The sequence below is a fragment of the Sceloporus occidentalis genome, unplaced genomic scaffold (genome assembly GCF_023333645.1).
Source record: "Sceloporus occidentalis isolate IW3139 unplaced genomic scaffold, rSceOcc1.0.p SCAF_3, whole genome shotgun sequence".
Taxonomy (NCBI): Eukaryota; Metazoa; Chordata; class Lepidosauria; order Squamata; family Phrynosomatidae; genus Sceloporus; species Sceloporus occidentalis.
Genome location: NW_028316983.1, coordinates 32,350,694 through 32,371,800, shown reverse-complemented (window position 1 = coordinate 32,371,800; position 21,107 = coordinate 32,350,694). Strand labels below are relative to the sequence as shown.

The following is a 21,107-nucleotide window of genomic DNA, read 5'->3' as shown; positions in this document are numbered from 1 at the left end:
GGCTCCATGCTATGGAATTCTGGGAATGGTAGCTTGTTGTGGCACCGGAGCTCCACAAGCTCCGGAATTCCACAGCATGGAGCCGTGGCAGTTCAAGTGGTGTCACTCCGGATTGCTTCTGCAATGTGGATGCAGCCTGTGATGCGAAGGAGAGCATCTGCTGGAGAAAGACTGACTCAGAACTGGTCCCCATAAACGCCCGCAATCCCAAACAGAGAGACTTGGCACCACCATTAAATCCAGGCGAGCGATTTTCGCAGCTGGTTTTGCAAAGAGAGGGGGTTTCTACTCCCAGAGTAAGAGGAGTGACTTTTCAGGAGCTTTTGCAAACCTTCCGGAATATTATAGCTTTACCACCCCTTTACTTTACTTTTACTGTAATTCAGACCCGGGAGATGGGGGTGGCATATGCCCCTTAGATGTAAACTTGCACACAAAAAAAGGGAACCAGTTAGGTGTAAAGTGACACCCAAAGTAAGGGAACCAATTAGATGTAATGCAACTCAAACGAAGATAACTAGTTATATGTAAACTTGCACTCTAAGAGAACCAGTTAGATGTGAACTTGCACTCAAATGAAGGCAACTAGTTAGATGTAAAGTTACACCCAAATGATGGGAACCAGCTAGATGTAAACTTGCATTCAAATGAAGGGAACCACTACGCACTCTGAATCTGAATTTAAATCTCAGCAGAATGGATCAGGTTGAAGAGGGTAAAGCCACAGATAGGCCTAGGGATTTCCCTCTCAAATTGAAAGGGTTGGTAATACCTTTGGATGAGGCAAAGGCTTAGAAAAATCAGTTAGGCAGAGGCAGGCCCTTTGCTTCAAATGGACATTGCATGATCCCAAGAGTATCCAAAAAAGTTCCCTATTTCTCTGTGAGATATTCTCTGCATCGCCCCATTCTCTTGGGATCTGACCTCCGTCCTTCTCCATTCAAGGGGATTAAGGCCTGGAGTGTCAGGCAGTCAGATAACTTTGAGGTGTCCTTTGCATCCTAAGCATCTTTACAGCAGCAGCTCTCTGCTTTCAAGGCCTTGGCTTCTAAGTAAATGCATCTAAAAAGCCAAGACGCCTTTCACTTTCAGGCAAGCTGGGATATTATTATACACAGGAGTAGTAAGCCAAGTAACTGCTGATGGTGTTGTCCATGATTAACTTGATTTACTACACAAGCTGAGTCACCAGTTGTGGAAAGGGATTAAAAGCTACAAGCCTCTGCACATTTATGTTGGAGTAAGCACCATTTCACATGGTGAGACTTACGAGTAAATGCTGGAACAGCAGTCAGACCGAATCAGTTTGTGGAGCAGGCTGGGAGTAGATCTTTCTTCAAGTCTTTTAAAAAGTCACTTGACTGGATGAGTTTAGATCTAAATAAATAATCACAAAATACCTCTGTCCATAGATTCACCCTGCGAGAAAAAGGAAACCCTCCAAAGAAAATTCCATCTCTGTGAGGTTAATAAGCAAAAACATAGGAAAGAGTTGAATAACCCAAAACACCAACCCCCCAAAAAACACTCCAAATGAAACTGCAATAAGACCAAGAGGTTTTTTTTTAATATTTTTCATATCATAAGCAGGATTTGAAATTGATCCCTTCAGAACTTTTACATGAAATAAAAACAATATTTCTTTTTATCATTATTATCATCGTTACTGCTGTTGTAATGCTGCGACTTCAACACAGTTGAATCCGTAAAAACCCAGAAGCTCAGAGGGGTATTTTTTTTTCTCCTGATGCATGACTATTAATATCCACAATATTTAAAACAGCAAGCACCATGCTCTTTCATTTATCACGATTCTTGGTATTACTGTTAATTTATAAACTAATACAAACTTAAAATGCATCCGGCCAGCAGTGCCAGCAATCCCTAAAAGGAAACTAAAAAATAAAGGTTTTTCATTTTGGTACTTTTGTCAGTGCAACGTAAAATCCTTTTACTGACCTGCAGGAGGAGGAGGAAAAGGGGGGGGGGAATAAAACAGCAGGGGGGAACACAAAACAAGAAAATAATAATAATAATCATAATCATAGAACACCCATAAGACTCCAAAGCTATTAACTATTAGCAGTGGCTAGGAAATTTTGGCTAAACTCTCGCTGGCTGCATGAAGAAGCAGATTAAACATTGCAAAAGAATACACTTGGAAATAAAAAGTGAAGTTTGTTTTGAAAATATTTTGGAGGAGGGCAAAAAAAAAGGTTGATTTCCCTATGCATTCAGAATCCATTCATACTCTTTTGATAGTGATCAACTCAACTCCAACCAGAGCGAAAGCAAGTGAACAGCTGGAAAGGCAACCTCTGGAAGTAGTGACTGGCCTCTCTTTGCCTTAAGAAAGAATAGGAAGGGGCCAATTGTTGCTGCAAGAGGTGGTGGGAAAGAAGGGGAACATTATTAGGTTTTAACCTTATATTTTCCTGAGTGTGTGATAAAATCAGTGGCCCAGATGGATACATCGGCTGATGGGTTTAGTGAAGACCCAGCCTCAAATTCCCTTCCTGCCACTCTTGAGTAACATTCTTCCTGGGGTTAATAGCACATCTTAAGTAATATTCTTCCTGGGATCCCATATAGCAATAGCAAGTACATTTCTATACCGCTTCTCAGTGCACTTAAGCACTAAGCGGTTTACAAAGTGTAAGCGAATTGCCCCCAACAAGCTGGGTTGTTTTAGCCCCTTATTTCTGAAGGACATCTTCCCCCTTCTCCAAAACGTTTCGAGTTCCAGAGTACTTCAATTGAACTTGGATTTATTTTCAAACGCCACTGACACTCCTCCTTTCAGCTGCTTTCTCTTTAAATATGGATTTATCTTTTAATCTGAGAGTGGGGAGGTTCAGGTTGGTCACTTTGGACCCCAACAAAAACCAAAATGAAAAGTAGTTTATGCATCTCTCTCTCTAGATATATATATATATATATATATATATATATATATGAATGTATATATATATAAAAAAGTGTCACTTTGGGAAAAGTGCACCAAACGTACAAAGTTGTTCTCTGAATGCCAAAATGCCCAGAACCCCTCTATCACTTTCCCTCCTTTGTAGGTTATTATTTTTCCCACGGGGGGGGGGGGGGTTAAAAAAAAGGAAAAGGAAAAGAAAAAGGGCGACCAAACCATCGAAAACCAGCCTGCTGAAATGTTCGTGTGTTTTGCCCTGCGCGGGTTGGTGTTGCCGATATTTACAAGCTCCCAAAGGGCCCAATCCACCAACTCGACTCAACCAGCCCCCATTGAATTACCATGAGAAGAAATTCGTGGTGGATTGGGCCCAGGTTCTTAAACAACAAAAATAATAACTGTTAGAAAGAGACATCAAAAAGTTGCACGAAGAGGGCTTTTTGGAAAATCTATAACTCATGAGCTGTTGTTGTTTGCAAACAAGAAAAAAAACAGAAGGAGAAAAGAAGCAGCTATGGTCAATGATCAACGACATGCGAAAAGTTTAAACAAGAAAAAATGGTACAAAATAGAAGTTACCATACATGTCCAGCATGCAGGATTAATATTTTTAATGCTGATTTTTCGTAATTTTTTTCTTTCTTTCTATATAATCAAGCAGGCAATAAAACCAAGGAGGCGTCTCTCACACTTTGTGTTCTCTTTTCCCCCTTTCTGGCACCGAAAGAGTCCCGTGTGAATCGTGTCTCTCTTTCTTTTTTTCTCGAGGCCGGCAATTCGCGAAGAGGTGCCAGATATTGTCCTCCCTCTCTCCCTCTCTCTCTGGCCTATCTGCATTTATGCCCCCCAACCCCAGCCCCACCCTTTGTTTTCTTCCTTTGGAGGAGAAAAAAACAAAACAAGAAGAACTCCAAAGCAAAATCATCTGGATGGTTTTGTCCAGTGCCCATCCCTTTTGTTTCGCAAAGTCCTGGCTCAAGTTCTACAAGCAAGCAATCGATCGGTATAAAACGGTTTTGTCTGTCTTCAAACCAGTCCTTGGCTTCCCTTCCCCAACCTCTCACCCCTCCTTCTCTCTCACCGTCCTCCTTTTTGCTCCCTGCCTTACCCCACAAGAAGAAGAAAAGTCGCACCCCTTTCCTACCCACTGCGACCTTCACAGCTCAACTACAGGAGGCAGGTCAAGATGCTGAGAAGACCACACAGTCATGAGCTGGGGCAACCTACCCATCATCTCAGGGTCTTCTTCTTCGGACCTTCTGGAGAGGGGAGATGGATGGAGATGGAGAGAGGGGAAGGAGTGGGGAGCCGGGTCCTGGGTGGAAATCTCGGTGGGTCTGGCGTGTCTGGAGAGGGACTCACATGAAGAACTCGGGGGAGGACGGATTGTCGCTGGTGGAGCCGGCCTCCCGGAAGCCATTGCTGGCCAGTTTCTCGCACTTGAGCTTGTAGGCGTCTCTCTCCCTGGCCAGGCGGCTGACCTCTTGCTTGAGCTGTTCCACCTGCTGGATGAGCTGGGTCTTCTCGTTCTCCAGGTGGTGCTTCTGCTGGACCCGCTTGTACCGGCAAGACTGGGCGTAGCCTCGGTTCTTCAAGGTCCTCCGCTTCTGCTTGAGGCGGATCACCTCGTCCTTGGTGAAGCCCCGCAGGTGCCGGTTCAGCTCCCGCACCGACATGGAGACCAGCTGGTCGTCGGAGAACCGGTCCTCCACGCTGCTGGAGGAGGAGGAAGAGGAAGAGGAGGACGAGGAGGACGAGGGGTGCGGCTGGTGCTGGTGGTTGTTCTGGAGCTGCTGGGAGGAGCTGGAGGCGTTGGAGGGGCTAGGCGAGGCTTGGTGGTGGTGAGGGTGGTGGTGATGGTGCGGGACCAAGTCTTCGTGGGTGACCCCGGGGTACTGGTGGGGGTGAGGGTGCTGGTGGTGGTGATGGTGCTGCTGGTGATGGTGGTGGTGGTGGGCGGCGGCCCGGAAGCTCTCGAAGCTCTGGAGTTGCTGGGGGACCTGGTGTGGCCCGATGAGGGCTTCGACGGCGTCCTCCGGGGTGAGGTTAAGGGCCTCCGGGTTCATCTGCTGGTAGGTGTTGGCCATCCAGTAGAGGTCCTCCAGGTGGGTCTTCTGCTCGGTGGGGCTGAAGCTGGGCGAGGAGGGCACCGAGCTGCAGGGGGTGCTGATCGGGGTGGAGGAGAGCGAGCCGGCCGGCGGCTGGAGGCGGGTGCAGGGCCTCCCCGAGCGGTCGGCTCGGCCCAGGGGCTCCTTCTTCACGTCGAACTTCATCAGGTCGAAGTCGTTGACGTACTCCATGGCCAAAGGGCTGGTGGGCAAGTCGGGGCCGATGCTCAGCTCGCCAGCCATGGCGGTGGGGCCGGCGGGGAGGGTGGCCTCTTCTCCCCGGGAGGAAGAGGGGGAAGGAGGGGAGGGATGTCACGGCTTCGCCGCCTCACTCCAGGGTCCAAAGCGCCAAGAGGCCAGGCTGACCGAAGAAACTTTCTTCTCCCAGGAAGAAGAAGGATACTTCCCCCCAAAAGCCCCAAAATTAGGGGCTCTGGTCCTTCCTTCCCCCTTCTCTCTCTCTCTCTCTGGGAGTCCAAGCGGCAGAGTGCGGACTGAGCTTTTTCTTCCCTCGCTGGCAAAAGAGAGAGAGAGAAAAGAAACGATGATGATGATGATGATGATGATGATGATGATGATGATGATGATGATAAAAAAAGGGGGGGAGAGTCCTTGCAGATGCAGCGATGGCTGGGTTTCACTCCTCCTCACACACACCCCTTTGGCCCGGGAAGAGAGCTCCCGAAAGGCTTTGTAAGTCCGGCTTTTCCTTCTTTCTTGCGCTGGAAGGCTTCCCGACGCTTACTTGCTTGCCTTCCTCTGTTTGCAAAAAGAACGGGGCCCAAGTTGCAGAGTTGGGATGAAAGGAAAGAGAAAGGAAGCCGGGGAAAGCTGGGAGCGAGGAAGCTCCCCAGCAAGAAAGGGCAAGGAGCGGGTCCGGCAGTCTGGCCCTTCCTGCTCCTCCCTGCCTTCCCCTGCCTTCCTTCCCTGCCTCCCTCCTTCCAGCCGCAGCCCTCCAGCGCGGACTGAGCCCTTCTGCTCCGCCAAGCCTCCCCGCTCGCCGCCTTTATATGGCTTTTCGGGGATGGAGGGGGCGGGGCCGGAGGGGCGCCTCCACCAACCGGGGCTCCGGACGAGGAGGGCCTGGGGTAGCCGGAGGGGCGGGGCAAGGCTGAGTGACAGACCGTCAGCTGACAGAGCAGCTGGAGAGGAAGGCGGCTGCCTCTGGGGCGCCGGGGGGGGGGAGGGGGGAGACCGCGGGTCCTCCTTTGCCTTCGGCTGGAATGGAGGACGGACAGGTCCTGGCAAAGGAGGACCCGCGCCCACCCACCCCCCGGGCGCCCCAAAGGCAGCCGCCTTCCCCTCCAGCTGCTCCAAGTGTGGGGCTCTTGGCCAGGGCTCTTCCCGTGCTCAGCCCCAGGGTCTTTCTCCTTCGCCCCCTCCTCCTCTGGTCCCTAGACTGGCGAAGCAGGAGCCTGGCTGGCAAGAGGGCCAAGCAAAACCTCCCCCGAAACAACAACTGGCAAGGAAACTCGCTGACAGGCTCGCCTCAGGCTCGCCCTAAGGAAGGCGGGAAGGGCTTGAACTAAAGGCACACAACAACAACAACAACAACAACAACAAGGGGACAGTGTGTGTGTACACACATACACACATATCTACCTATATATGTACATACATACATAGGCACATACATGCATGCACACACACATATATAGACACACATACATATGCACACACACACACACACACACATATATATACGCACACACACATATATACAAAGGGGGGTGGCAGTAGGGGGTGTCACGGCTCGGCCATGTAAACCCAAGGGGTGACCATAGCCCAAGTCACACTCTCTCAGCCTCAGAGGAGGACCATGGCAAACTCCCTCTGAAGACATTTGCTAAGAAAACCTCATGATAGGTTCGCCTTAGGGTCACCATAAGCGGGAAACCACTTGAAGGCCCACGACAACCACAACAACAACGGGAGAGGGAAAGGGATGGGGTGCGTGTGTGTGTGAAGGAATTGGATGCCCCCCCCCCCCACAGACCCGGCTTGGGGAGCAAGCAAAATAGCAGCCCTTCTGTGGGGGTGAGGAGAGGGTGACCTCCCAACTGGCCCACATTCCTGGAGTGCTCTTTCCTCCTTCTCTTGCAAGTGTGTGTGTGTGGGACTCCTTTTGCAAGGGCACCCGGTTTGGCACCGCTTTAACTGCCCTGGCTCAAGGCTATGGAATTCTGGGAGTTGGAGTTTGTTGTCCGTTCCGCTCTGGACCCACAACAAACTCCAACTCCCAGAATTCCATAGCCTTGAGCAAGGGCAGATAAAGCGGTGCCAAACCGGGTTATTTCTCCAGTGTGGATGCAGCCTCAGGCTCCCTTTCCCTCTCGCTCTTCTTCCCTGCCCTGCCTCCCCCTTACTTTCTTTTTTTCTTTCTCCCCTTCCTTCTTTCTCTCCTTTCCTCGGTCGCTCGGCTCCAAACGGACACAAAGCGCGACCCCAAGTGGCCGCGAGGGGAATAGCACCCATTCGACTTGACCCAGCTGGGCTGGAGGTGAATCCGAAACCTCAGCAGCTAGAGAGGAACAAAAAAGTGCAGAGAAAAACCTCTTATCTGCAGAAGTGCAACCTTTTTGACCCGAGTGTCCCTTTCTCAGGACCGATCCCTGGATCTAGCGTCTATTCCTCCAGCCTTTTGCCCAGAAAAGAGCTCACTCTTTCTCTCACTCCCTCATTTTTTTTCTATCTTATCTGAACCCCATTCAGAGACGTCTGGCCTCCGTTGCTTCTCATTCATCTGAGAAATAGGAGAAGGAGGAGGAGGAGGTACACAAAGCGAAGAAGGATCTTCTCCTTTCCCTTTATTTTATCTTGTTCTTCCCCTATGCGACTTCGTCTGAAACGGGAAGGTGGTTTTTGTTTTTATTTTATCCTAGCAGCATGTGATTTTTAAAAATATATATATTTTATTTTATTTCATCCCAGCTAGAAACCGCGAGGAGGAATGGAAGCATTGCGCAGTTAAAAACCGGAGTGCTTTTGCAGATCCTTAACACGGGGGCAAAGCTTGCTTGACACCCTCATTGTCCTGTTCCACTGCAAACCGTGGAAATCTCTGCCTCTGAAACCAATGGCATCTTGCGAAAGAGATTACAGGACGGTCTTTGAGGATCCTGAGGTGGAGGGAAGGGAGAGATCTAGAAAAGAGAAGTGAAACCCCAGACTATGAAACAGAGAGAAGAATGAGAGAGAGAGAGAGAGAGAGAGAGAGAGGCTTCCAAGTGGGAGGAAACTGTGTTGAAACCAGCGAAGGCAGCTGCTTCCGAAGAACTAAGGAAAAACCAGGGGCGGGTTGGGAAGAAGAAGAAGATGTTCCCTATAAACCGTAATTGTTTTTCCAGGAAGGGGCTGAGAAAGAGAGAGCGCGAGAGAAAGAAAGAGGAAAGCAGGCCGAGGGCGGGGAGGATCCATCTGCTTTGAGCCTTTTCTACCTCTGGTGGCAGCCGGAATTTAAGGGCACCGTCGGGAAAAGCGGAGTATATTATATAAAGAGCTTTATTCTAGAAAGAGTCTTCACTATACGGGGTTTTTTGTGGGTTTTTCGGACTATATGGCCATGTTCTAGAAGAGTGTGTTCCTGACGTTTTGTCAGCATCTGTGGCTGGCATCTTCAGAGAAACGCACTTCTCTGAAGATGCCAGCCACGGATGCTGGTGAAACAAGTCAGGAATACACTCTTCTAGGACACGGCCACATAGCCCGAACCCCCCCCCCCCCCCACACACACACACACAAAACTACGGATGCCGACCATGAAAGCCTTCGACTTCGCACTAGTCTTCCATTCTTGGCATTTCGAAACGTCCAGGGCTTGCAAAGCCGACCGGATCGTCTGGGGATGTTGAATGTCAATGCCTCTCATAGAAGTGGCAGATCATGCAGTTGATCTCTCCCTTTTTAAACTTTTGCATCACAGCCCTCCTTTTTGTAAATCTTTTTGGGTCGAACAGAAAGCATTCCCGCTCCTCCTCGCTTGTAAGGAAGCCGATTTACTACCAAGGTTGGGATTTACTCCCAAAGCGAGAGTAGCAGAGAAACTCGCAAGCGACCTTAGCTGCATCCGCACTGCCTCACTAATCTGGTTCGAGACCCCTTGAACGGCCATGGCTCAGTGCTCTGGAATTCTGGGGGTGGTAGAAGACAAGAAGGGAAGAGAACGAAAGGGAAGAGAGAAGAGAATGGAAGAGAAAAGGGAAGGGGAGAGCAGAGAAGGGAAGAGAATGGAAGAGAAGAGGAAACAGGAGAGAAGAGCAGAGAATAGAAGAAAAGAGAAGAAAGGAAGAGAAAAGAAAAGAAGAGAGGAGAATGGAAGAGAAAAAAGAGGAGAGGAGAGGAGAGAATGGAAGAGAAAAGAAGAGAGCTACCACCCCCAGAATTCCAGAGCATTGAGCCATGGCCGTCCAAGGGGTCTCAACCCGGATTAGTGAGGCAGTGCGGATGCCTCCCTTTGGGCCAATGCCTTTGCAAGCCTCAGCCGGCCTTAAAGCTGGAAGCAAGGAGTTTACACTCACGAATCCGCCACGTACTCGGTGCATCATTCATAACTGTTAGGTGACAACTGCAGCAAAGGTTTTAGGCGCAGGTTCCAAGAGGAATGGAAACGAGGGAAGCCACTGAAATTGTGGCATTTTGGAATTGTCCGGAAGGAGATGGACCTATAAATCATCACATGGGACGGAAATGTGTTTAAGTTCGGGCCTTCCCTTCAAGCCTCAGCCTCCGAAATAGGATCGCTTGGAAGTGAGCCAGCCCTTGAATGGAAGGGACCTTCCCGACTTTAAATGGCACTGCGGCCCCCGTCAAACTGACTTCCGAGGAAACATGAGCAGTGGTTTATTGATTGGTTGGTTTTTATTGATTTCCTTTCCATGCCGCCTTGCTCCCAGAAGGGACCCAAGGCGGCTCGCAAGACACCAAAGTTACTCATTTGCTTCTGAGTAATCTGGTTCTCCAGCCAGTTTAAGATGGGGGGCGGCGGCTTTAAACGTGGAAGGTCCAAAACACACGAAAAATAATCCAGTTTGGTACTGCTTTAACTCTTTTCTGGCTCAAGGCTATGGAATTCGGGGAGCTGAAGTATGTTGTGGGGCTCGGAGCGGAGCTCTGGGTCCACAATAAACTCCAATTCCCAGAATTCCATAACCTTGAGCTAGAAAAGTGTCAAAGCGGTGCCAAACCGAGTCATTTCCCCAGTGTGGATGCAGCAAGGGTGAGCAACTGAAAGCCTCGCCCCTCCTCTGCTTGTAAGCGTGCAAATGAATAATGAATGAAGCCCGAGAAAGGGAAGACTTTATGGAGGTCACACTGGTTGTGGGGGGAGAGGGTGTGTGGTTGCTGGGTGCCTCCAAGTCGTTTCCGACTCCTGGGTCACCCTAAGATGGGAGTTTCTTGGCCAGCTTGGTTCAGAGGAGGTTTGCCATTGCCTTCCCCCGAGGCTGAGACAGTGTGCCAAAGTTAAAGAGCATCGGGTTATGCCCGCTAAAGGGGCCAGATTTCCGAAGAAGCTTCACGTAGAGGGAACTCCAAGGACCCCTCTTCTCCCGAAGGAATGCTTTCTCTTCTCTTCTCTTCTTCGCTTTTCTTCTCTCTTCCATTCTCTCTTCCCTTCTCCTTTTCTTTTCTCTTCCATTCTCTTCTCTTCTCTATCCTCTTTTTTCTTCTCTTCTTTTCTCTTCCATTGTCTTTCCATTGTCTTCCCTTCTTCTCTTTTCTTCCATTTTCTGCTTTTCTCTCGTCTTTTCTCTTCTGTTACATTCTCTTTCCTTCTTGTCTTCTCTTCCATTCTATGCTCTCCTCTTCCCTTTTATCTTCCATTCTCTTCTCTTCCGTTCTTTTCTCTCTTCTCTTCTGTTCCCTTCTTGTCTTCTCTTCCATTCTCTGATCTCCTCTTCCCTCTTTTCTCTTCCTTTCACTTCCCTTCTCTTCCATTCTCTGCTCCCCGGTTCCCTTTTTTCTTCCATTCTCGTCTCTTTTTTCTTCTCTTCTCTTCTCTTCTCTTCTCTGCTCTCCTCTTCTCTTTTCTCTTCCATTCTCTCCTCTGCTCTCTTCTCTTCCATTCTCTTCTCTCTTCTCTTCCTCTCCGTTCGGAAAGCTCAGTGCAAGGCTTTCTAAGGAGCTGCGGAGAGGAGAGAGAGGGAAAGACCTTTCCGTGGGCATCCAGGGGAGGCATTCATAAAGCCAGCCACTTCGCTGGCTCCATCTTTCTGGATGGAGGGAGACTGGGTCTATCTCTCTCGAGGCACTTTTCTGAAAAGGAAAAAAAAAAAAAAAAGGGGGGGGGAGGATGAGATTGCAGCCTCCTGCTTCAAATCCGGCCCTTCTGCCGTGTAAAAAAGACTATTCTGCAAACTGAAGAAGCATCCTTTAACAAAGGAGAAAGACTCTGGAAGGCTATAGGTCAACTGCTCTCGCCCTTGGGGCTAATCTTACTGGTTTGCTTGCTCTTTTTCCTCCTTCTTGTGTCTTATTTTTGGCTGCCTCATCCTGGCCTCCACCTGCCTGGCGACCCTCTTCTGGGCATCTTTCTCAAAACTCTTCTTGGTCGGCAAACTAGCCAGGCAGACAGCTGAAAAGCAACGGCGATCTATACATACAAACACACACACACAGAAAGAGAGAGAGAACGTCTTAAGAAACCTATTTCCAAAAAGGGTGCGTTTGGAAACGAAACCAGCAATTCACCCACTTTGGTTTCTTATAAATTGGAGCGTTGTTGGCGTTTTCGGATTCACAAACTGGTTTATTTTATTAGATAATATTTTCTTTTCTTTTCTTTTCTTTTTTTGGTGGGGATGAGGCTTCATTTAGACATCCAAGTTTTCATCGGGAGCGAATAGAATACTATTACTATTACTATTAATTTATATCCCTCCTTCCTCCCGACACAGAGACTCCATGATGCAGGCTTAGAATAGACGGATCGGGACCCAAAAAGCGGGCAAAAGTCCGACCCATTATAAACCAGCTAAGCCCACATGCCAACCTCTAAAACCGGTCCCAACCTTGTCCGCCAAGCGCCCGATCCACTCCAAACTTCGGCCCCTGTCCCGGGTTTCCAATGGGACCAATGCACACGTGCTTCAATCCCTTCGAGGGCTGGGTTGCGTGTCCTTATCCCTGGCCCGAAATCCTGAGATCTGTGATAAAAACGTGAGGGATCACACTGAATTGGGATGGCAACACACACACACACACACACGAACATCTAATCCCCCCCCCCCTTTAAAGCTTAACTTCCAAGCACTTTATGTATTGAAGACTGGAAATCCATTGGCAAGGAGTTCCGTTGAATGACCCTTCTTTCCAAGGAAGTACCAGGAAACCTTAGGATCCTCTAAGAAACGTAAAACAAGTGGCAATTTTCCCTTTCCGAGGCAAACGTATTCCTTCCCGAATCAATAAGAGATGCATTCCTTTCAATACGGTTTGAAGCCATCTAGACCCCATTGATTTCTTCTGGCTGAATGGATGAATGAATGAATGAAAAAGGAACGGTACAGTGAGGTACAGTGCTGATTAAGGAGGAATTCTTTCTTCTCTGGAATCCTGGGGAGGTTTACTTGGAAGGAAGCCCTAATCTGCTCGATGGGATTTCTCTCTTTCCCCTCCGTTTTACTGGAGTTATTTTGGTTAGGAAACCCGATCCTATTCAACCAATCTGCCTTAGCGATTTTCTTTTTAAATCCCCGTTTCTGTCCGCATTTAACCGGAATAGGATAACTCCGGTTTGACTCCGGAGGAGAACCTCTCTCTGGTCTAGAAGGAGGAGGGAGAGACAAGTGGAAAGGCTCCGATCCTAAAGCTTTGCTTCCACTCCAATACTAACTTTCTGCTGATCCTATGGGGCTGCATCCGCACTGTAGAAATAGCCCGGTTTCACACCGCTTTAACGCAAAGCTCTGCTCTGGTGCCACAACCAACCACAGTTCCCAGAATTCCGTCGTATGGAGCCATTTCCCTTAAAGCGGTGTCAAACTGGGTTATTTCTGCAGTGCGGATGCAGCCAGGATGCTAACCAACGTGAGATGAAGTGATATGAAGCACGGCTTGGATTAACCTCTGCGGCTGAAGGCTGCCATTCTCACAGTTAAGCAAAATTTAAACCCCACTCCCAAGAATTGGGCTCGAATTATTCGAGACCCAATTAATTCCGACACGATCCTCTTCCTTTCCACTTTGCGAGTTTCATTCGGGGCTAGAAACTCGCCGGATTACCACACACTTGGCTTAAGATCTGAGGAAGTAGACCAAGGTCCAAAACACATTGCAGAAATAATCCAGTTTGAGACCGTTTAACTGCCCTGGCTCAATGCTAGGGAATTCCGGGAACTGTAGCTTTGTGAGACATTTAGCCTTCTCTGTCAGAGAGAGCCCTGGTGCCACAATAAACTACAACTCCCAGGATTCCCTAGCACTGAGCCAGGGCAGTTAAAGCGGTCTCAAACTGGATTATTTCTGCAGTGTGTTTTGGATCCATGTCTACGAAAGCGTAGGCTGCAATTTCTTTCACACATTTTAGTCTCAAAGGTGTTACAAGGTCCCTTTGCATCCTGATATTCCGTGGTTTGGATTAGGAGAGAGGGAGGGGGGAATGATTTATGAAAAAGCAAAAATAATTGAATAATGCCTATTAATGGACTCAGGGATCTCAATCCAAGATGAGATTTGGTTTTGGTCAAAAGAGAAAGCAGAGGGATAGTACCTGGCAAATGATGGACCGCACCAATAGATAGATAGATAGATAGATAGATAGATACACACACACACATATATATTCAAATGAACTGCCGTCTCTATTTGAAAGTAAAGAAGTTTCAAACACCTTCCGCTAAAGTTCTTAATGGCTTCCTTTAACTTTGACCTCCCCACTGGAGGAACAAAATCGTTGCCATCAAGGACAACCCGGGGACTTATAGTGTCCAAAGTACTGCACTTCTAAGCGAAGCGATACTTTACCCACCTGTAGATCCTCGTGTGTGTGTGTGTGTGTGTGTTTAACTGTGCTATTTTATTTCAAAGAACTTATTCCCAGGGGTTCCTAGGCAATACCTTTCAATGAAATCAAGAAGGATATCTGTCTCTCCAGATCCCATTCTTCCACCATCTCATAAACACCTTGCATATTGGGGAATCCTCCCCCCCCCCCCGCCTTATTTTATTCAGCTGGATTGAAACTTGCTCAGAGACCCGAGAATGGGGGGGCATGGAGGGATCCACTTCACGTCAGAGAGTCTCTGGGAGGGGCTGAATCTCCCCCCCGAAACGATCTGGCAAAATTGGACCACCCAAACTCCCAGGTATCTGAGCCGCCTCGGAACAATCAATCAGGAACGTAGTAAATGACCATCCGGAAAGAAATACTGAGACAGGCCTTGTCATCCCGCCCTCCTAGGAATAAGGAAGCCGGCTTGCAATCTCCTGTAAGCGCACTGAGTCTGAGAGGAGAATTCCAAGACATATAGCCTGCTTAGTCTGGGAAAAATCAGGATGCAAAGGGATCTAGTAGCCCCCTAGAGACTCACTGAAGGAGAGAGGTTGGTGGCAGGAGCTTTCGGAGACTTGAGCCAGCTTCGCAGTCTGGACAATCAGCATGCAGAGGGTTCTGGTAGCCCCTTTGGAGACTCACTGTAAAGAGAGAAGTTGGTACTTCGTAGGCTCAATTCTCCGAAAGCTCCTACTACACTTCCCTCTTTCAGTGGAGTCTCCAAGGGGCAACCGGATCCCTCTCCATACCGGTTTTCCAGGCTGAAGTAGGCTCAAGTCTCCGAAAGCTCATGCTACCAACTTCTCTCTTTCTCTATCAGTTTCTCTCTACCAACTTCACTCTTTCAGCGAGTTCCCAAAGGGGCTACCAGATCCCTCTGCATACTGATTTTCCAGACTATGAAGTGGGCTCAAGTCTACTAAAGCTCATGCTACCAACTTCTCTCTTTCTCTACCAACTTCTCTCTTTCAGTGTGCCTCCAAGGGGCTACCAGATCCCCCTGCCTACTGATTTTCCAGAGTATGGTGTAGGCTCAAGTCTACTAAAGCTCCTACCAACTTCTCTCTACCAACTTCTCTCTTTCAGTGAGTCTCCGAGGTGCTACCAGATCCCTTTGCTTCCTTGAGAGTAGTACACTGAGCAGGTGGAGGCCGCTTTTGGGTCCACAGTGGCCTCGCCTTCCTCCACTTCAGGGCCTTTCCATGATGATGGATTGGGGGGGGAGTCATTCCTCTTGCAAAGAGCTGCAAAAACCAACAGCAGTCTGCCTACTAGTATTGAGGGGCTCCCTCCAAGCACCTTCATAAGAGTCTTGGGGTCCCTGACATTGCCCCCCGCTGGCTCTCCCTACCTAACAGTAGCCACAGAGATGTCACTGCCGAAGCGGCGCATTTCTACACGTGTATACACGCAAGTCCCCTGGATCAGCAAAGGAGGCCATTCCCACGCACCCAGGAAGTTTGCATTTGCGGTGAATTGGGTGTTGTTGTTTTTTTTTTTTTTTGAGGGGGGGGGGGCAAATTCAGCCTGAGCAGAAGAGAGATAGAAAATATTGGGGAGGGAAGGAAAGAAGGGAGGTGGGCACATTTCAAAACCTGCATTTGAAAGCATGCAGCTGCGGTATAAAACAACCCTAGCCCTGGTTAATCATCGATCGCTGACCAGGCAGTGTGTTAGGTGGGGTTCAGCAGATGATGGAGGGAAGTTTGCCAGGGATTTTTTTTTTTTTGGGGGGGGGGGCTCTTCAGACCGCTAACGCGGATCCCTTTCTCTGATCTGCCACACGAGAAACCCGATGCCCTTTTTGGAAAGACTTTGGACCAGCACCGATCTGGCAACGGCTGGGGAGGAAAACGAGGTTTGGACTCTGAGCCGGGTCTCCTTCAAGGCAAGAAATCTCTCCTAAAGGAAGGCAGGGAAGATGCCCAGCGCCAGGGTAGGTAGATCCCCAAGACATTTTCAGGGAGCAGAATGAATGGAGGGGTGAGTGAATGCCTTCTTCTCCAAGGCTCCCCCCTCCTCCTCTACACAATGCTTAAAGGCATAGATTCAGGTTGAGTTACAGGCTGCCTCCAGACTGGAGAAATAACCCGTTTTGGCACCGCTTTAAATGTGTCTTGGCTCAAGGCTATGGAATTCTGGGAGCTGGGGTTTGTTGTGGGCCCCTGGGCCCCACAACAAACTCCAACTCCCAGAATTCCATAGCCTTGAGCCAGAAAGAATTAAAGTGGTGCCAAAACGGGTTATTTCTCCAGTCCAGATGCACCCAGAGTCTAATTATTAGATCCTCTGCCTTAAACTGCCATATTTTGCATTCACAGCTAGAGCTCTTTTATTGGCTGTTTGCATGTCCTTGGTAACTTTGCCTGCCTCGTTTCTTAAACTGTCATTTTAAATGCTCAGCTAAAGTTTTAAGTTGCTGCACAGTCGACATTTGAAGGAAAATTTCACTGGGAGCAGAATTCCTGGGGGGGGGCAACACCTCCATTTTGTCCCCCCCCCCCCACTTCACCACTGCACAAAGTTATAAGAAGAAATATTTTATCTTTCTTTCTGCTTTGCTTTCCTTCCCTTTCCTCCATCGTTAGAAAAGATGGAGTTTGTACTTACTCAAGAATGCCACAAGGATTCCTGCAGACATTTTACTTTCTATGCTCAGATTATTGTGACCTATTCACACATTCACACACACATACACAAAACCAAAGGCTCAGGATGGATAATTGCATGATATCCATTAAAAAAAGTCAACAACTACAAATGACTCCCTGTCCCTGTGCATCTTCCAAACAGAATCAGGAAAATCACTCACTCACTCACTCACTCACTCACACACACACACACACACACACAGAAGCAGCTCTCATTTTCTTTTGTTCAGATTTGGATAGTCTTTTTTAAAAGTTCCTAGCCCTCATGGTTGAGGGAAATATTTGCTTAACATCTGAAATGTTACAAGTGAACTGTAGGAAGGGAAGGAGAAATACAACCAAAGTAGTTTTTTGATCCCATATTGTTCTCCTTCCTTTTCCTTTACCTTTAGTGGCAAATACTTATGCCTGTATGAATAGTGCTATATAAGTGGACACCTGTACATTCTCAATCCAATCCACTTATTAAACCAAAAACGTGGGATGTAAGACCATTGCTTCCAGTTGAAACCAATATGGCCATGTTCTGCATTAACTAGATGATATTGTGGACTGGGGGGGGGGGGTTGTGAACATTTTGCATTTGACATTCTTGTGGTACTTGAGTCAGTCTGCCTCACAACCCTGCTGGAGGAAAAATTGTAAACAACAATGCGAAGAAATCCCACATGGATCTTGTATTGATTTGTTTGCCAACTTTGCATCTCACAGCTGTTTTCCCATTTATTCTGAGGAAGGGCCTGTAATTCTTGATTGTCTAGAATTAAAATATTGTGTTCTTGTTAGAGGAGAGTCTATGATGAGAGGTCAGGTCAACACACACACCCCTCCATAATTCACATTTAAAAGTGCAGCTAGTAAAGTCTAAGTAATGCTATGTATGATATACAGTTCACACATATACCATTTGATTTGTGTGAATAGGAATCCTGCATCAGCCAGTTGAACCAGTGGCAACATGGAGATTTTATTTTGCCCAGTGTTGATAACAACCCCATTGTTGATTGCAACATAGTAGTAATGCTGTTGTTTGTTTGTTTACTACAATTCACAAAACCCACAAGGTACTGTTATTGGGAGCTTCTGGGGACTACTGAAAGCCACATCTTTTCTACTCTGTGTGCGCTGCAGCCATAAAACCTCTTCCCTTGGGGGACCCATCAGGATGCCTCATTGGTTCAAATTTAGAGAATTGGGTAACGGATGGTTTTTTGATTTCTGAAGTCTGCCCTTTACTTTCAATATGGTCTAGTCTCATTTGCTTCAATTATGGTCTCGTCCTGCCTTGTGGGGGAATGGAGAGAAAGAGATGAAACGCTGGAGTGAATCCTTTCTAATTCCTAGTCTTGGGAGGTATTTGAGGATTATGCTGCTTTCCATCAGAGAAAAGCAGCCAAAGCACAGTCCTGGGGCACCATGGGCCTTTAGACTGTTAAAAAAACTCCAAACTCAAGTTTCCTTAGCCTGTCCCCTTTCTTACAAAAATGGAGTGAATTACATTTTGGAATGAATGAATGAAGTCTCCGAAAGTCTCCAGAAGTAGTGACTGACCGTTTCAATAGCTCACACGGTGCCCTTGCACTGCTTAACATTTTTAAAAACCCATTTTTCACAACCAAAACTAGTCTTCCATCCACTTCTAGTTTTGTTTTGGTGGTGATAGTAGGAATTTTTGCACTCAGTTTGGTTTCTAGAGAATTCCAGGACCAGAAAAGTGGTCCCCAGACCCATAGAGGATACCGTCTGCTGCTGGACATTGAACATGTTTCCTTTGGTCACTGATAGTACATGGGAATCAAAGCTGTAGGTAGCTCAGAGATAATGCTGGCTGCTTCCAAAGCAAACTAAGGAAGCTACCTGGCATTGCCCAGGTTGACAATGATGAATTCACTGTATCACTAGCATTTTATAATTTGACTGGTTGCAATTACAATCTGTGTGTGAGTGTTACACTAGGTCCCTCACAAAATGGACTCCAATCACATTTTTTTTTAAAAAAGGCCAAAGTTTGTCAATTGGTCCCAAATGTTTATTAAAATATTTGACATGTTACGTGACATGTAAATATCTAGTTCGATCATAATTGGTTCATAATTGTATATTCTAGAGAAAATGCAGAAATCTTGTGTGTTTATTCAGGAAGTATCCCAACCAGTTGATGGATCAAGTCCAGAACCTTGTATGGTCTAAGTTTGGTCCTGTTAGATAACACAAGTCATATGACTGTCTGATTAAGTGTGTGAATTTGTATCGCACAATGGATAAACAGATATGCCAATGCTTTAAATTACACTATAGATAGCAAGGCCATATATAATTCCTTTTCTAGCTTGTTAAGGGAGGTGATTAACATTTCCCTTTCATTGGTGTAAAATTGCTTAGAGACAGAGAATTTTGGAATCGCTTTATCTGCTGTGAAAAAAAAAGATTTAAATATAACCATAAACCCTATGCTCTGTACTTGCTCTTTTCACCCCAAGTCCCCATTAGGGATTTTGTTTGGTTTCTGTTTTGACAGCTTCTGTGTATATATGTGTTTTTGGTGGTTGTTCAGTGCTATCTCCTGATTTAATATCAGTGCAGTCACAGGAGAAGGATGCACAGTTAGCACTTTTTCCCCCCACAAAGTATTTTTTTCAAACTCCCTTTTGATATACTGGTCAGGTTTGCAATTTTCACATTGCTGTTGATCAGAGAGTGATGGATCAGGTTTATTGTGCCCCATGGGGGATTGAAGGGGGGTGGTGTCCTACCTTATTCACAGGCAGATCTCTTTTCTCCTAATGAAGCACAATCTTCTCCACTCAGTCTCTTTCTCCCCGGCTTATAGTTTGAAGGTAGCCTAAATGTTGAGGAAAGTGGGTCAGATATTTTTAAAAGCATGTCTTGAATTTGTTGGGTGGCAAAATGCAGGATGTAGTTTAAAAAATACCTTGGAGGAAAGAGCTGAGTCAACATGGGAGACAGATAGCTGGTCCAGGATGCACCCTGACCAAATGGTGTAGTTTGCTTCCCATTTTACTTTACTGCAGCTCTTTAGGTATTTGTGGAACTTAAAATGGGTTCATAGTAGTTGTAGATGTACATTCACACATATATAACTGTGGACCATGTTCGTATGATGCTCCATAGTGGCTCTGCTAATAAGCCAGAGTTCTTCCTTAAGCAGAAAGTACAAGCCCTGCCTGCTCCTCCTGAGGCCATGAATGCCCCTCCCCTCTCCTCTGTTTTAGGGGGAAAGAAGAGAAAAAAGACTACAATAAGCTTAAGATAAGATGGGCTTGAAAGCCAGCATGGTATAGTGGTTTGCAGGTTGGGCTGGAACTCTGGGAGATGAGGGTTCAGTTCCTACTTGGCCATGGAAACCCTTTGGCCATGGAAACCTTGGTCAACTCACTATATTTCATCCACAGATGAAGCCACATCTGAATGAATCATATAATAATAATAATAATAATAATAATAATAATAATAATAATATCCCTGGCAGATTCATGTTAGAATTGTCATAAGTTAGAAGCACCTTGAAGATTTGCTGCTGTTGTTGTGTGCCTTCAAGTCATTTCTAACTTATGGCAACCCTAAGGCAACTCTGTTACAGGGCTTTCTTAGAAAGATTTGTTCAGAGGGGGTTTGCTTTCACCTTCCTCTGTAGCTGAGAGAGAGTGACTTGCCCAAGGTCACCCAACGGGTTTCTTTGGATGTGTAGGGATCCAAACCCTGGTTTCCAGAGTCATAATCCACTGCTGAATCTACGACAACATGCTAGCTCTCAACTTGAAAGTACAAAAGGAAGGTACCCTTCCAACTGTCATCTTCTGGTCTTAGAGGGAGTGAAAGGACAGGCCTAACACCATCGGGCCTGAAGAGGAAGAGCCCTCCCCTCCCTTCTTCCAACTGTCATCTTCTGGCCTGGGAGGGAGTTAAAGGACAGGCCCAACACCACCGGGCCCGGCCTCGATTAAGAGCCCTCCCTGCAGTCCATCTGCCTTGGTCCAGGCCTCAGAGGGAGAGAAGAATGCTGGACCTGATCCCCTCCCCCCACCATTCCCTTCTCCTTTTGTGTCACGTCTTTTAAATTGTAAGCCTGAGGGCAGGGAACCATCTATTATCCCCTCTGTTGTAAGCCGCCCAGAATCCCAGTGATTGCGTGGCATATAAATAAATCCTATTATTATTATTATTATTATTATTATTATCAAAAGACAGGCTTCTGATTAGATAAGAATGTGAGTAGTGGTGCTTGACCCCTTTCTTTCCATTCTCCCATTTATTTCAGTGGGTTCACCCTAGCAGGGACTAATATTGGATTTGACCTAGAGTGATTCTCCATTTTTTTAAAAAAGCACTCCTTCTGAAGTTGATTCTTTTTAAAAATGGTGACCATTAGGGATTTATTACACAGAATTATGTGTAATCTATACAAGAGAGGT

At 47.0% G+C, this 21,107-nt stretch overlaps 1 protein-coding gene across 1 annotated transcript; it reads right to left on the bottom strand.

Moving 5' to 3' along the window:
- Positions 1-2,928: 2,928 nt before the first annotated feature.
- Positions 2,929-6,000, bottom strand: MAFB (MAF bZIP transcription factor B). Its single transcript, XM_089513985.1, has one exon. The coding sequence runs from the start codon at positions 5,275-5,277 to the stop codon at positions 4,285-4,287; it is 993 nt and encodes a 330-aa protein (XP_089370111.1). The 5' UTR covers positions 5,278-6,000; the 3' UTR covers positions 2,929-4,284.
- Positions 6,001-21,107: the final 15,107 nt, after the last annotated feature.

Coding starts and splice junctions, on each gene's coding strand:
- MAFB (XM_089513985.1), bottom strand. CDS start 5,277: ATGGCTGGCGAGCTGAGCATCGGCCCCGACTTGCCCACCAGCCCTTTG.